At 45.4% G+C, this 14,333-nt stretch overlaps 1 protein-coding gene across 4 annotated transcripts in view; it reads left to right on the forward strand.

Moving 5' to 3' along the window:
- scn8aa (sodium channel, voltage gated, type VIII, alpha subunit a) overlaps window positions 1–14,333 on the forward strand; it is a 117,867-nt gene that overhangs the window by 27,049 nt on the left and 76,485 nt on the right. For all 4 annotated transcript variants that reach the window (XM_029718577.1, XM_029718580.1, XM_029718578.1 and 1 more), the window contains exons 3-6: window positions 2,236–2,354; window positions 4,517–4,606; window positions 4,834–4,962; window positions 5,998–6,089. In XM_029718577.1, the coding sequence (XP_029574437.1) occupies window positions 2,236–2,354; window positions 4,517–4,606; window positions 4,834–4,962; window positions 5,998–6,089 (430 nt within the window). The remainder of the gene's footprint in view (window positions 1–2,235; window positions 2,355–4,516; window positions 4,607–4,833; window positions 4,963–5,997; window positions 6,090–14,333) is intronic.

Below are 14,333 nucleotides of genomic sequence, written 5' to 3' on the forward strand. Positions count from 1 at the left end.
AGTTGATCAAGCTGTTGATTGTGGCCTGTGGAATGTCGTCCCACTCCTCTTCAATGGCTGTATGAAGTTTCTGGATATTTGCAGGAACTGAAACACCCTGTCGTACACGTCGATCCAGAGCATCCCAAACATGCTCAATGGGGGTTTGACATGGAAGAACTAGGACATTTTCAGCTTCCAGGAATTGTGTACAGATCCTTGCGACATGGGCCCGTGCATTGTCATGCTGAAACATGAAGTGATGGCGGCGGAGGACTGGCACGACAGTGGGCCTCAGGATCTCGTCACGATGCCTCTGTGCATTCAAATTGCCATTGATAAAATGCAATTGCGTTAATTGTCCGTAGCTTATGCCTGCCCATACCATAACCCCATCGTCACCATGGGGCACTCTGTTCACAACGTTGATATCAGCAAACTGCTGGCCCACATGACACCATACACGTGGTCTGCGGTTGGGAGGCCGGTTGGAAGTACTGCCAAATTCTCTAAAACGACGTTGGAGGCGGCTTATGGTAGAGAAATGAACATTCAATTATCTGGCAAAAGCAGGTGGATATTCCTGCAGTCAGAATGCCAATTGCATGCTCCCTCAACTTGAGATGTCTGTGGCATTGTGTTGTGTTACAAAACTACACATTTTAGAGTTGCTTTTTATTGTCCCCAGCACAAGGTGCACCTGTGTAATGATCATGCTGTTTAATCAGCTTCTTGATATGCCACACTTGTCAGGTTGATGGACTATCCCGGCAAAGGAGAAATGCTCACAAACAAATTTGTGCACACAATTTGAGTGAAACTAGCTTTTTGTGCATATGGAAGATTTCTGAGATCTTTTATTTCAGCTCATGAACCATGGGACCAACACTTTACATGTTGCGTTTATATTTTTGTACACTCTTCCTCAGTGTATCTCCCTATGTTCCTCCACTTTCTCTCTCTCTGTCTCTCTCTGTCTCTCGCTCTCTGTCTCTCTGTCTGTCTCTCTCTCTGTCTCTCTCTCTCTCTGTCTCTATCTTTCTGAGGTCTCCCCATGGGGCTGGGGCACTGTCTTCCTCTCCTCTCTTACTCTCCTCTCCTCTCCTCTCCTCTCCTCTCCTCTCCTCTCCTCTCCTCTCCTCTCTTCTCTTCTCTTCTCTTTTCCTCTCCTCTCCTCTCCTCTCCTCTCCTCTCCTCTCCTCTCCTCTGTCTTTGGGCTAAAACACTGGTCCGGTCTATGCTCTGCTAGACTTACTGCAGGGTCATTAAAGTTTCATGCAAATTGTCATGTTTTATTTAAACAATTATGAGGTTATCTGCTGAAAGAAGTTTGCCACCCCCTACCTACTCAGTCAGTCTCTCTGCACGCTTCCACTCCTTTCAAATCTAACGATCGACAGCAGGCAGGGCAGGACACAATGTAGAGGCAGCAGCTGAAACATTAGCACAGGACATTTCTCTATACACTGCACATTTCCTGTTAGAGAAAGAAACATCACGATGATTGGTTGAGAGGGGTTTATGGGAAACACCCCAACATTAGAGGCTGCCTGCCCTGCATTGAGATTGTTTGGCGACCATTTTCAGGATGTTGATTAGTAGTAACACTATTTTAAACATGTAGTTTACATATACAGTGTATGTCGGCTTTGTCTGTCCAATATAGCAAGGTTTCCCAGAGTCGGTCCTGGGGCCCCCTCTGAGTGAACCTTTTGGTTTTTGTCCTAGTACTACATAGCTGATTGAAATAATCAAAGCTTGATGATGAGTTGTTTGTTTGAATCAGCTGTGTAGTGCCAGGGCAAAAACCAAACGTGCACTCAGTGGGGCCCCAGGACCGAGGTTGGGAAGCCCTGCATATAGGACAAGATGGAGAGTAAAAACAAAGATAGATTATTCCTTTAAATGGCTAACATTGTTACAGCTGTGAAATGTTGTTTATGAAATATGTTTATTTAGAATTTTATTCAAACATACAGTATTTATTTCTGTAGATTAGAATACTAGTATTGTGACTTCTCTGTGCATGTAATTGACCAATATCTATGGCATATAATGTAATTGACAATGTTTTACCTGACATTTTCTTTTCTGAGCACATAGCTGATACATGAGGATGAAGTACTGTACCTAGAGCTATTGTGGGTGTGCATGACTTGAATTATTACATTTAACTTGTTAATCTTTTCTCTCTCTCTCTCTCTCTCTCTCTCTCTCTCTCTCTCTCTCTCTCTCTCTGTTTCTTTCTCTCCACAGACATTCATAGTGCTAAATAGAGGGAAGACTATCTTCCGCTTTAGTGCCAACCCTGCCTTGTACATCATAAGTCCTTTAAATATTTTCAGGCGAATAGCTATTAAAATTTTGATACATTCATATCCTTTCAAATGGTGTCCTACCAGGAGAGACATAAGTATTTCCTGTTCGTTTTGATTATTTATGAAGATTCTGCTGCTTCTGTTAGTGCTGCATGCTAATGTGCATTTGACTGCTGCTTCAGTTTAAGTAGTATAGACTGTATATGGCACCTTATTGCCTTTATACACTCTTAGAAAAAAAGGTGCTATCTAGAACCTAAAAAGGTCCTTCGGCTTTCCCCATAGTAGAACCCTTTTAAGAACCCTTTTTTGGTCCCGGCAGATTGCCAAAGTGGATGACCCTTAATCATGGAAAGAGAGGTTTGATCATCCTCAGAAAACATTCTCCAAACTTAACCTGCCAACCTTAAAGTATCTTACTGAGCCCCCTGAAGAGGTCCTTCTAAAGTCTTCTGAAAACAAGGATGACTTTTACTTCTTCCATCCACCCTCAGCCATTGATTAAAGTAGATGACATCGAAAATGACACTAACTGCATATCTCAATAATCTCAATATTCTAAAGAGGTGTCCTAGTCTCCTTTTTCTCTTTGTCATTAAACCACTAGATAGGTGATAGCGAATTCATTGCAGACTCCATTTTGGTTTTCACAGAGCATGTATTCAGACCAGTGCAGATGAAAGAAAGGAGTCATAGAGGAGAGGAAGGAGGCATAGAGGAGAGGAAGGAGGCATAGAGAGGAAGGAGACATAGAAGAGAGGAAGGAGGCATAGAGGAGAGGAAGGAGACATAGAGGAGAGGAAGGAGACATAGAGGAGAAAAAAGGAGGCATAGAGGAGAGGAAGGAGGCATAGAGAGGAAGGAGACATAGAAGAGAGGAAGGAGGCATAGAGGAGAGGAAGGAGACATAGAGGAGAGGAAGGAGACATAGAGGAGAAAAAAGGAGGCATAGAGGAGAGGAAGGAGGCATAGAGAGGAAGGAGACATAGAAGAGAGGAAGGAGGCATAGAGGAGAGGAAGGAGACATAGAGGAGAGGAAGGAGACATAGAGGAGAGGAAGTAGGCATAGAGGAGAGGAAGGAGATAAAGAGGAGAGGAAGGAGATATAGAGGAGAGGAAGGAGGCATAGAGGAGAGGAAGGAGGCATAGAGAGGAAGGAGACATAGAAGAGAGGAAGGAGGCATAGAGGAGAGGAAGGAGTCATAGAGGAGAGGAAGGAGACATAGAGGAGAGGAAGGAGACATAGAGGAGAGGAAGGAGGCATAGAGGAGAGGAAGGAGGCATAGAGAGGAAGGAGACATAGAGGAGAGGAAGGAGACAGAGGAGAGGAAGGAGACATAGAGGAGAGGAAGGAGTCATAGAGGAGAGGAAGGAGACATAGAGGAGAGGAAGGAGACATAGAGGAGAAAAAAGGAGGCATAGAGGAGAGGAAGGAGGCATAGAGAGGAAGGAGACATAGAAGAGAGGAAGGAGGCATAGAGAGGAAGGAGACATAGAAGAGAGGAAGGAGGCATAGAGGAGAGGAAGGAGGCATAGAGGAGAGGAAGGAGACATAGAGGAGAGGAAGGAGATAAAGAGGAGAGGAAGGAGACACAGAGGAGAGGAAGGAGACATAGAGGAGAGGAAGGAGACAGAGGAGAGGAAGGAGACAGAGGAGAGGAAGGAGACAGAGGAGAGGAAGGAGACAGAGGAGAGTAAGGACAAATAGAGGAGAGGAAGGAGACACAGAGGAGAGGAAGGAGACATAGAGGAGAGGAAGGAGACAGAGGAGAGGAAGGAGACATAGAGGAGAGGAAGGAGACACAGAGGAGAAGAAGCCACTATAGACTATTGAGATGCAGCCCTGGTTGCTCAAATGCTGACATTGGGGTTTTCTTCACGCAACCACATCGGTTGGTTAGTCTTGAAAGGTATAGTGCAGTATTTTTCATGGTTAAGTCCCAAATGGCACTCTATTACCATTGTAGTGAACTATGTTTGTCCAGATACCCATAGACTTCCAGTCATTGCGGTAACGCTACTTAGCATTGGCTTGCGAAACTACCTCTAACTTTCTTCATACTGGACACAGAGATATACAAATGGTATCCACTCTGGGGAAGTAGATAATGGGCCTCATTGCCAAAATCCCAAAGTATCCCTTTAACTGTTTTGGATGATGACATTTACTTTGTTTTCCACTGTGAATCTCTGGACTTTTCCTTAATTAATTTCCTCACTCTTTTCAGCATGATCATTATGTGTACTATTTTGACCAACTGTATATTCATGACCTTTAGTGATCCTCCTGAGTGGTCCAAGCAAGTAGAGTAAGTTCACGTTTATTATATTTATTTTATAATATAAAGTAGAAAACGTTTATTATGCATGTTTTAACCAACACGAGTTTGGTTTTAACAGTGGTGTATTGCTAGCCTCGATAAGAGGCTGAACGTATTACCAGTACGTCATTTCAACACATAAAAACAATATACTTCTTGGATTTGAAATAGTAAATTGCTCATTCTGACCATATTTCCATGCTTCTGTCATCCAGGTACACATTCACAGGGATTTATACATTTGAATGTCTTGTAAAAGTCGTCGCTCGAGGATTCTGTATAGATGGGTTTACATTCCTGAGGGATCCCTGGAACTGGCTGGATTTCATGGTCATTTCTATGGCGTAAGTATGAAACTCCTAGAGATAGAGGTACCTACCTGTTCATTCTTATAAGACATATTAAGTATTATTATTATGGTGTGGGATAATTGATAAATAGAGCGTTAATAAGTCTAAAGGTATTATTACTGTCCAGAATTGTCCAGGCTTTCTTTCTTTCTTTCTTTCAAAGGGGGTTCAATCAGGTGTTTTCAGAGGGTTCCTAACTGTTCCTGCTTATCTCTCTTTCTCTTTTCCTCCCTCTCTCTTTATCTGTCTCTCTTTCTCTTTTCCTCCCTCTATCTGTCTCTCCCTCTCTCCTTTCCTCCCTCCCTCTCTATGTCTCTCTTTCTCTTTTCCTCCCTCTATCTGTCTCTCCCTCTCTCCTTTCCTCCCTCTCTATCTGTCTCTCTTTCTCTTTTCCTCCCTCTCTCTTTATCTGTCTCTCTCGCTCACTCTCCATTTTTCTCTTTCAGTTTGCTGGAGACCTTAGGATTCTGATCAAGGCTTCATCTTACCATGTTGGATTTGACATGATATAGATGTATAGTTACTAACACATTACATTACATGTTGGAAAACTAACTATAACTAACTCTAACTATAGGCTACCATGTTTTTGATGATGCATAGAACTAGTTCAGCATTTTACGAAGTGGACCTTAAATATCTTTAACTTCAAGAAGTGTTTCTGTTCAACCACTACATTCGTCTTATATCGTGTGTGTCAATAACAGTTTGTAACTTTTATTTGATTCTGCAGGTGTATAACAGAGTTTGTAGACCTAGGTAATGTCTTAGCTCTGCGTACGTTCAGAGTGTTGAGGGCATTGAAAACTATTTCTGTAATTCCAGGTAAGACAGGATGGGGCTCGATGTGTCGTGGGTCCTATTTTTTATTTTCTTTATCCTTTACTCCCCCTCCGTGAACAGGCTCTGTGAGTGGCGTTGTGCTTACTTCCTGGTTGAGTGCGTGCGTGGTGGTGGTGTTGTGGTGCTCTTGCGCGTGTGGTTTTGTCATTGGTGTTTGTTTGTGTGTGGTCCTTCCCCTGTTTACAGATATATAACAGAGTTTGTGGACCTGGGCAATGTCTCTGCGTTGAGAACATTCAGAGTTCTCCGAGCACTGAAAACTATCTCTGTCATACCAGGTGAGATTCAGTTTAAACACTAAGGCTGATGTTTATATCACACCCTTTTACTTTTCTTATACTCACTAATATTATTATTATTATCATTTTTAGTATCATTTTTAAGCACCCCCAAAGAAAGAATTGGAAATAATATTTGAATTTATTTTTTCCTCCAAATGTATCAAAAATGCTACTGCTACATTTTTGATAGGCTTTGCAGTCTACTCCAGGTTCTTCCAAAGTGCCTCTCTTCTGCCCCAGTAGAAGTCTCATCCTAAAGGTAGCTGTGATTTCTCCTCAGAAATAGCTGTAAGCCACTGCCTATGTTTATTCATTGGAATGGGCAAAAACAGAAGCCCCACTAAAGAAAAGGACACTGACAGTAGCAGTATGATAGCACATCAATACATTATCACCAGAGACAAAGTCAAATATATGTTGATTAAATATGGGATTCATTTTTCTTTAGCTGACCGTAAGGAATAGCTTATAATGAATCAACCTTTTCTGATTCACTGTACTGTCCACTTTGACAAAGACTGTTGAGACATCTACAGTATAGCTCATCCGTAGTACTTTTATCATTGGAAAAAGCCTCCAGGCTCTTGCAAGGTTTTCGAAAGATGGAGATAATTATTAATATCCAAAAATAACTAGGTAATTGGATTGGAAGAGAGGGTACAATTAACTAAATCCATGAACATTATTTATTACGAACAAAAGGATGCAAATGAATGAATTTGACTCTATACGTCTGAGTTAAAGAAGAAACATAGAGTATGTTGACGCTCAGCTGGGAACTGACATAGCTCTTAGTGACATCCCATAAAATATACTTATTCATTATTGATGAAGACTGCCAAGCCTAGTTTGTGGACATATTTTATGCTGCATGATGCTTTTGAGTGACTTGCTTTACAGTATTAGCCTGCTAAAAAGCTTGGGTGATGAAAAATGGCATTGAAAACGTTAGTTTTGCCTGTTTTTTCGTTTGTTGTTTTGTTCATTTTGATGGTTAACTTTTCATTATAATGACCGACTTGAACAGAAAGTAGAACACATATTTTCTGCTGGCATTCTAGAGCGTTCTAGAATGCTGATGGGGTGACTGAATGAGCCACTAAGCTTTACTTGAGTCAACACATACAGTTCCTACAGTACATACAGTATATGATATGGTATGGTAAATGAAGGATGGTAGTGCTTAAGTTGTAAATCGGGAGGTGCCAGAACAAAAAGTGAGCACGAGAGAGGGGTGACCTAGGGGGCTCTGAGGTACCAGAGTGAATCAACAATAAATCACCTTGCTAATAAAGCAGTGCATACATATCATTGCTTTTGTGTAGTGCGTAGAGCATTAGAGGAGAGGTGCTTAAAGAAGTTGCACACATGAGATTTTTCTTTTACTTGGGTCTTTGAAGAATTTGACCTTTCACAAACACATTTCATTCAGTTCTGTCATTTTATATGACTTGGAGAGTTTAGCAGAATCTTTTTTAATACCTCACAAATTATCGAAATGGCAGTTTACTTTGATACTGACAAACTGAGAATTTGAGATCAATAAAAACGGCCTTGTCTTGAGTCCTAGAAAAGCTTTCCAGTTTCACTGACTCAACCAATGATGAGCAGCTGACTCACCAGCGTTGGCCGATGCGCTTGTGCCAAAAGCCTATCTCTTGTTTTACTTTGTAAAACAATGTTCGCTCAATCGGCCTATTTGGAAGTTGATTGAATATTTTGGTAGCCTAGAGTAGATTTCAAGTCTTCTCTTTTAAGCTTTCCAACCTGTGTTTTTCAACCGCGATTGTGTTTGAAATATTGCGTAAGGCTTGTTCCGGCTGCATGCTGTTCACTGACGGATTTACAGCTCGTTCCCAGGCTATATGCTTTGGGATTGAGCTACGTGAACACAGTCCAAAACGAGGCAATTTTTGTAAACAGCTATTGGTCCTCTGTGGCTAAATGATGGACCTACTCCTGGTGTAGTATTATAAATGATGTCATTCCTTTCTGAACAGACAGCAGTTATTCTATAACTCTGGCAAATGCATTTCAATAAATCAGCTTCTGCAGAACCCTTCCCGCGGCTATGATTCTATAAGGAAATAAATGATGAAGTGCAACGCTGGAGAGATGAGAGTTGCAGGCTCATGTCTAGCAGAGAGAGGGAGAGCGAAAGTAAATGTCATTCTGGTTCTGAGAGAGATACAGGCGCGCTTCTCTCTTTCACCACAGCAACGGCCACACATTGGTCTCAAGCATAGGCTATAATGTCGCACAAACCATTAACCCGGGCCGGCCCAACACAAATGAATTCTTAGAATATAAAGTGTGGGCTGAAAATCTACATTTTCACATTACGTTGTTTTCGGGGGCAGGAGAATGAATGAGGAGGCAACTCGAATGAACTCTGATTGCTTTTGTTAGAATTTTTACTTTGCAAACAGTGATTTTTTTTCCTCTTGCGTAGAGGTGCCGGTGTTATGCCGAAAAACTTCCCCCTGCCAGAATCCCCCCCCCTTCTAATTTTCCCACTGCCAGAATGTGGGGTAAGGTGGGGTAAGAGTCTGGCTGTAGTAGGGTTGGGGTACGAGAGGTAAGAGTCTGGCAGTAGGAGAGTTGGAGTAAGACGGGGTAAGAGTCTGGCTGTAGTAGGGTTGGGGTAAGAGTCTGGCTGTAGTAGGGTTGGGGTAAGAGTCTGGCTGTTGTAGGGTTGGGGTAAGAGTCTGGCTGTTGTAGGGTTGGGGTAAGAGTCTGGCTGTAGTAGGGTTGGGGTAAGAGTCTGGCTGTTGTAGGGTTGGGGTAAGAAGGGGTAGGAGTCTGGCTGTAGTAGGGTTGGGGTAAGAGTCTGGCTGTAGTAGGGTTGGGGTAAGAGTCTGGCTGTAGTAGGGTTGGGGTAAGAGTCTGGCTGTAGTAGGGTTGGGGTAAGAGTCTGGCTGTAGTAGGGTTGGGGTAAGAGTCTGGCTGTTGTAGGGTTGGGGTAAGAGTCTGGCTGTTGTAGGGTTGGGGTAAGAGTCTGGCTGTAGTAGGGTTGGGGTAAGAGTCTGGCTGTAGTAGGGTTGGGGTAAGAAGGGGTAAGAGTCTGGCTGTAGTAGGGTTGGGGTAAGAGTCTGGCTGTAGTAGGGTTGGGGTAAGAGTCTGGCTGTTGTAGGGTTGGGGTAAGAGTCTGGCTGTAGTAGGGTTGGGGTAAGAGTCTGGCTGTAGTAGGGTTGGGGTAAGAGTCTGGCTGTAGTAGGGTTGGGGTAAGAGTCTGGCTGTTGTAGGGTTGGGGTAAGAGTCTGGCTGTAGTAGGGTTGGGGTAAGAGTCTGGCTGTAGTAGGGTTGGGGTAAGAGTCTGGCTGTAGTAGGGTTGGGGTAAGAGTCTGGCTGTTGTAGGGTTGGGGTAAGAGTCTGGCTGTAGTAGGGTTGGGGTAAGAGTCTGGCTGTTGTAGGGTTGGGGTAAGAGTCTGGCTGTTGTAGGGTTGGGGTAAGAGTCTGGCTGTTGTAGGGTTGGGGTAAGAGTCTGGCTGTAGTAGGGTTGGGGTAAGAGTCTGGCTGTTGTAGGGTTGGGGTAAGAGTCTGGCTGTAGTAGGGTTGGGGTAAGAGTCTGGCTGTAGTAGGGTTGGGGTAAGAGTCTGGCTGTAGTAGGGTTGGGGTAAGAAGGGGTAAGAGTCTGGCTGTAGTAGGGTTGGGGTAAGAGTCTGGCTGTAGTAGGGTTGGGATAAGAGTCTGGCTGTTGTAGGGTTGGGGTAAGAGTCTGGCTGTAGTAGGGTTGGGGTAAGAGTCTGGCTGTTGTAGGGTTGGGGTAAGAAGGGGTAAGAGTCTGGCTGTAGTAGGGTTGGGGTAAGAGTCTGGCTGTAGTAGGGTTGGGGTAAGAGTCTGGCTGTTGTAGGGTTGGGGTAAGAAGGGGTAAGAGTCTGGCTGTAGTAGGGTTGGGGTAAGAGTCTGGCTGTAGTAGGGTTGGGGTAAGAAGGGGTAAGAGTCTGGCTGTTGTAGGGTTGGGGTAAGAGTCTGGCTGTAGTAGGGTTGGGGTAAGAGTCTGGCTGTTGTAGGGTTGGGGTAAGAGTCTGGCTGTAGTAGGGTTGGGGTAAAAGTCTGGCTGTTGTAGGGTTGGGGTAAGAGTCTGGCTGTAGTAGGGTTGGGGTAAGAGTCTGGCTGTTGTAGGGTTGGGGTAAGAGTCTGGCTGTAGTAGGGTTGGGGTAAGAGTCTGGCTGTAGTAGGGTTGGGGTAAGAGTCTGGCTGTAGTAGGGTTGGGGTAAGAGTCTGGCTGTAGTAGGGTTGGGGTAACAGTCTGGCTGTAGTAGGGTTGGGGTAAGAGTCTGGCTGTTGTAGGGTTGGGGTAAGAGTCTGGCTGTTGTAGGGTTGGGGTAAGAGTCTGGCTGTAGTAGGGTTGGGGTAAGAGTCTGGCTGTAGTAGGGTTGGGGTAAGAAGGGGTAGGAGTCTGGCTGTAGTAGGGTTGGGGTAAGAGTCTGGCTGTAGTAGGGTTGGGGTAAGAGTCTGGCTGTAGTAGGGTTGGGGTAAGAGTCTGGCTGTAGTAGGGTTGGGGTAAGAGTCTGGCTGTTGTAGGGTTGTGGTAAGAAGGGGTAAGAGTCTGGCTGTAGTAGGGTTGGGGTAAGAGTCTGGCTGTAGTAGGGTTGGGGTAAGAGTCTGGCTGTTGTAGGGTTGGGGTAAGAGTCTGGCTGTTGTAGGGTTGGGGTAAGAAGGGGTAAGAGTCTGGCTGTTGTAGGGTTGGGGTAAGAGTCTGGCGGTAGTAGGGTTGGGGTAAGAGTCTGGCTGTTGTAGGGTTGGGGTAAGAAGGGGTAAGAGTCTGGCTGTTGTAGGGTTGGGGTAAGAGTCTGGCTGTTGTAGGGTTGGGGTAAGAGTCTGGCTGTAGTAGGGTTGGGGTAAGAGTCTGGCTGTTGTAGGGTTGGGGTAAGAAGGGGTAAGAGTCTGGCTGTTGTAGGGTTGGGGTAAGAGTCTGGCTGTTGTAGGGTTGGGGTAAGAGTCTGGCTGTAGTAGGGTTGGGGTAAGAAGGGGTAAGAGTCTGGCTGTTGTAGGGTTGGGGTAAGAGTCTGGCTGTAGTAGGGTTGGGGTAAGAGTCTGGCTGTAGTAGGGTTGGGGTAAGAGTCTGGCTGTTGTAGGGTTGGGGTAAGAGTCTGGCTGTTGTAGGGTTGGGGTAAGAGTCTGGCTGTAGTAGGGTTGGGGTAAGAAGGGGTAAGAGTCTGGCTGTAGTAGGGTTGGGGTAAGAGTCTGGCTGTTGTAGGGTTGGGGTAAGAAGGGGTAAGAGTCTGGCTGTAGTAGGGTTGGGGTAAGAGTCTGGCTGTAGTAGGGTTGGGGTAAGAGTCTGGCTGTTGTAGGGTTGGGGTAAGAGTCTGGCTGTAGTAGGGTTGGGGTAAAAGTCTGGCTGTTGTAGGGTTGGGGTAAGAGTCTGGCTGTAGTAGGGTTGGGGTAAGAGTCTGGCTGTTGTAGGGTTGGGGTAAGAGTCTGGCTGTAGTAGGGTTGGGGTAAGAGTCTGGCTGTAGTAGGGTTGGGGTAAGAGTCTGGCTGTAGTAGGGTTGGGGTAAGAGTCTGGCTGTAGTAGGGTTGGGGTAACAGTCTGGCTGTAGTAGGGTTGGGGTAAGAGTCTGGCTGTTGTAGGGTTGGGGTAAGAGTCTGGCTGTTGTAGGGTTGGGGTAAGAGTCTGGCTGTAGTAGGGTTGGGGTAAGAGTCTGGCTGTAGTAGGGTTGGGGTAAGAAGGGGTAGGAGTCTGGCTGTAGTAGGGTTGGGGTAAGAGTCTGGCTGTAGTAGGGTTGGGGTAAGAGTCTGGCTGTAGTAGGGTTGGGGTAAGAGTCTGGCTGTAGTAGGGTTGGGGTAAGAGTCTGGCTGTTGTAGGGTTGTGGTAAGAAGGGGTAAGAGTCTGGCTGTAGTAGGGTTGGGGTAAGAGTCTGGCTGTAGTAGGGTTGGGGTAAGAGTCTGGCTGTTGTAGGGTTGGGGTAAGAGTCTGGCTGTTGTAGGGTTGGGGTAAGAAGGGGTAAGAGTCTGGCTGTTGTAGGGTTGGGGTAAGAGTCTGGCGGTAGTAGGGTTGGGGTAAGAGTCTGGCTGTTGTAGGGTTGGGGTAAGAAGGGGTAAGAGTCTGGCTGTTGTAGGGTTGGGGTAAGAGTCTGGCTGTTGTAGGGTTGGGGTAAGAGTCTGGCTGTAGTAGGGTTGGGGTAAGAGTCTGGCTGTTGTAGGGTTGGGGTAAGAAGGGGTAAGAGTCTGGCTGTTGTAGGGTTGGGGTAAGAAGGGGTAAGAGTCTGGCTGTTGTAGGGTTGGGGTAAGAGTCTGGCTGTAGTAGGGTTGGGGTAAGAAGGGGTAAGCGTCTGGCTGTTGTAGGGTTGGGGTAAGAGTCTGGCTGTAGTAGGGTTGGGGTAAGAGTCTGGCTGTAGTAGGGTTGGGGTAAGAGTCTGGCTGTTGTAGGGTTGGGGTAAGAGTCTGGCTGTTGTAGGGTTGGGGTAAGAGTCTGGCTGTAGTAGGGTTGGGGTAAGAAGGGGTAAGAGTCTGGCTGTAGTAGGGTTGGGGTAAGAGTCTGGCTGTTGTAGGGTTGGGGTATGAAGGGGTAAGAGTCTGGCTGTAGTAGGGTTGGGGTAAGAGTCTGGCTGTAGTAGGGTTGGGGTAAGAGTCTGGCTGTAGTAGGGTTGGGGTAAGAGTCTGGCTGTTGTAGGGTTGGGGTAAGAAGGGGTAAGAGTCTGGCTGTAGTAGGGTTGGGGTAAGAGTCTGGCTGTTGTAGGGTTGGGGTAAGAGTCTGGCTGTTGTAGGGTTGGGGTAAGAAGGGGTAAGAGTCTGGCTGTTGTAGGGTTGGGGTAAGAGTCTGGCTGTAGTAGGGTTGGGGTAAGAGTCTGGCTGTTGTAGGGTTGGGGTAAGAAGGGGTAAGAGTCTGGCTGTAGTAGGGTTGGGGTAAGAGTCTGGCTGTAGTAGGGTTGGGGTAAGAGTCTGGCTGTTGTAGGGTTGGGGTAAGAGTCTGGCTGTAGTAGGGTTGGGGTAAGAAGGGGTAAGAGTCTGGCTGTAGTAGGGTTGGGGTAAGAGTCTGGCTGTAGTAGGGTTGGGGTAAGAGTCTGGCTGTTGTAGGGTTGGGGTAAGAGTCTGGCTGAATTAGGGTTGGGGTAAGAGTCTGGCTGTAGTAGGGTTGGGGTAAGAGTCTGGCTGTAGTAGGGTTGGGGTAAGATGAGGTAAGAGTCTGTGCTTTAACCTAATGACAGGTATGAGAGGAAAAGGCCCCAGAGTGGCGGTGGCATTGAATGGTTTCTGTTCAGCCTGTATGCCATTGGTTTCTACCCCCTTCCTGCCTAAACCTCAGACCTCTTATCATATCCCCTCGTTGTACCGCTGTGGTTACTTCCTGTCTTTCTTACAGATTGCCCTCTCACTTCAGTTTCCTGGAGTCCTCCCCTTCTGGTTTAGCTGTAATCAGTCACTGGCCATACTGGCAACATATTTACATGTTGTTCTTTGATTAACTGTATACAGGCAGTGATACTAATATATCTCTTCCTGGTTCAGTAGTGGCATATCAACTAACTGTATACAGGCAGTGATACTAATAGATCACTTCCTGGTTCAGTAGTGGCATATCAACTAACTGTATACAGGCAGTGATACTAATAGATCTTTTCCTGGTTCTGTAGTGGCATATCAACTAACTGTATACAGTCAGTGATACTAATAGATCTCTTCCTGGTTCAGTAGTGGCATATCAACTAACTGTATACAGTCAGTGATACTAATAGATCTCTTCCTGGTTCAGTAGTGGCATATCAACTAACTGTATACAGTCAGTGATACTAATAGATCTCTTCCTGGTTCAGTAGTGGCATATCAACTAACTGTATACTAATAGATCTCTTCCTGGTTCAGTAGTGGCATATCAACTAACTGTATACAGTCAGTGAGTGTCTCATTACTAAACCTCTAAACAGAGGGGGATGGCTTTTGGATATTTATTGTTGATATTTGTATTATAAAATGGTTTATATGTCTTCAGTTGTTGAAATTTGTCTGAAGTTGTACTGTTAAAACCTGTTGGGGATCTTATCCCGGTATTGGGATTCATTGTCATGTGACCATGGCGGGGAATTCAAAACTGCAAGAGTCTAATCATTTCAAATACTCAAATAATCAACTATTTTCCTCCATTTGAAAGATACACATCTCCTAAATCTAACCACGTTGTCCGATTTTCAAAGAGGCTTTACGGAGAATGCATAAAGTTAGGTTATGTTAGGAGAGTACATTGACAATAGCTGTGTGTAATGTTTAGCAAATATAAAGAAGGGCATCAACTGAGAC

Source organism: Salmo trutta, chromosome 28 (genome assembly GCF_901001165.1).
Source record: "Salmo trutta chromosome 28, fSalTru1.1, whole genome shotgun sequence".
Taxonomy (NCBI): Eukaryota; Metazoa; Chordata; class Actinopteri; order Salmoniformes; family Salmonidae; genus Salmo; species Salmo trutta.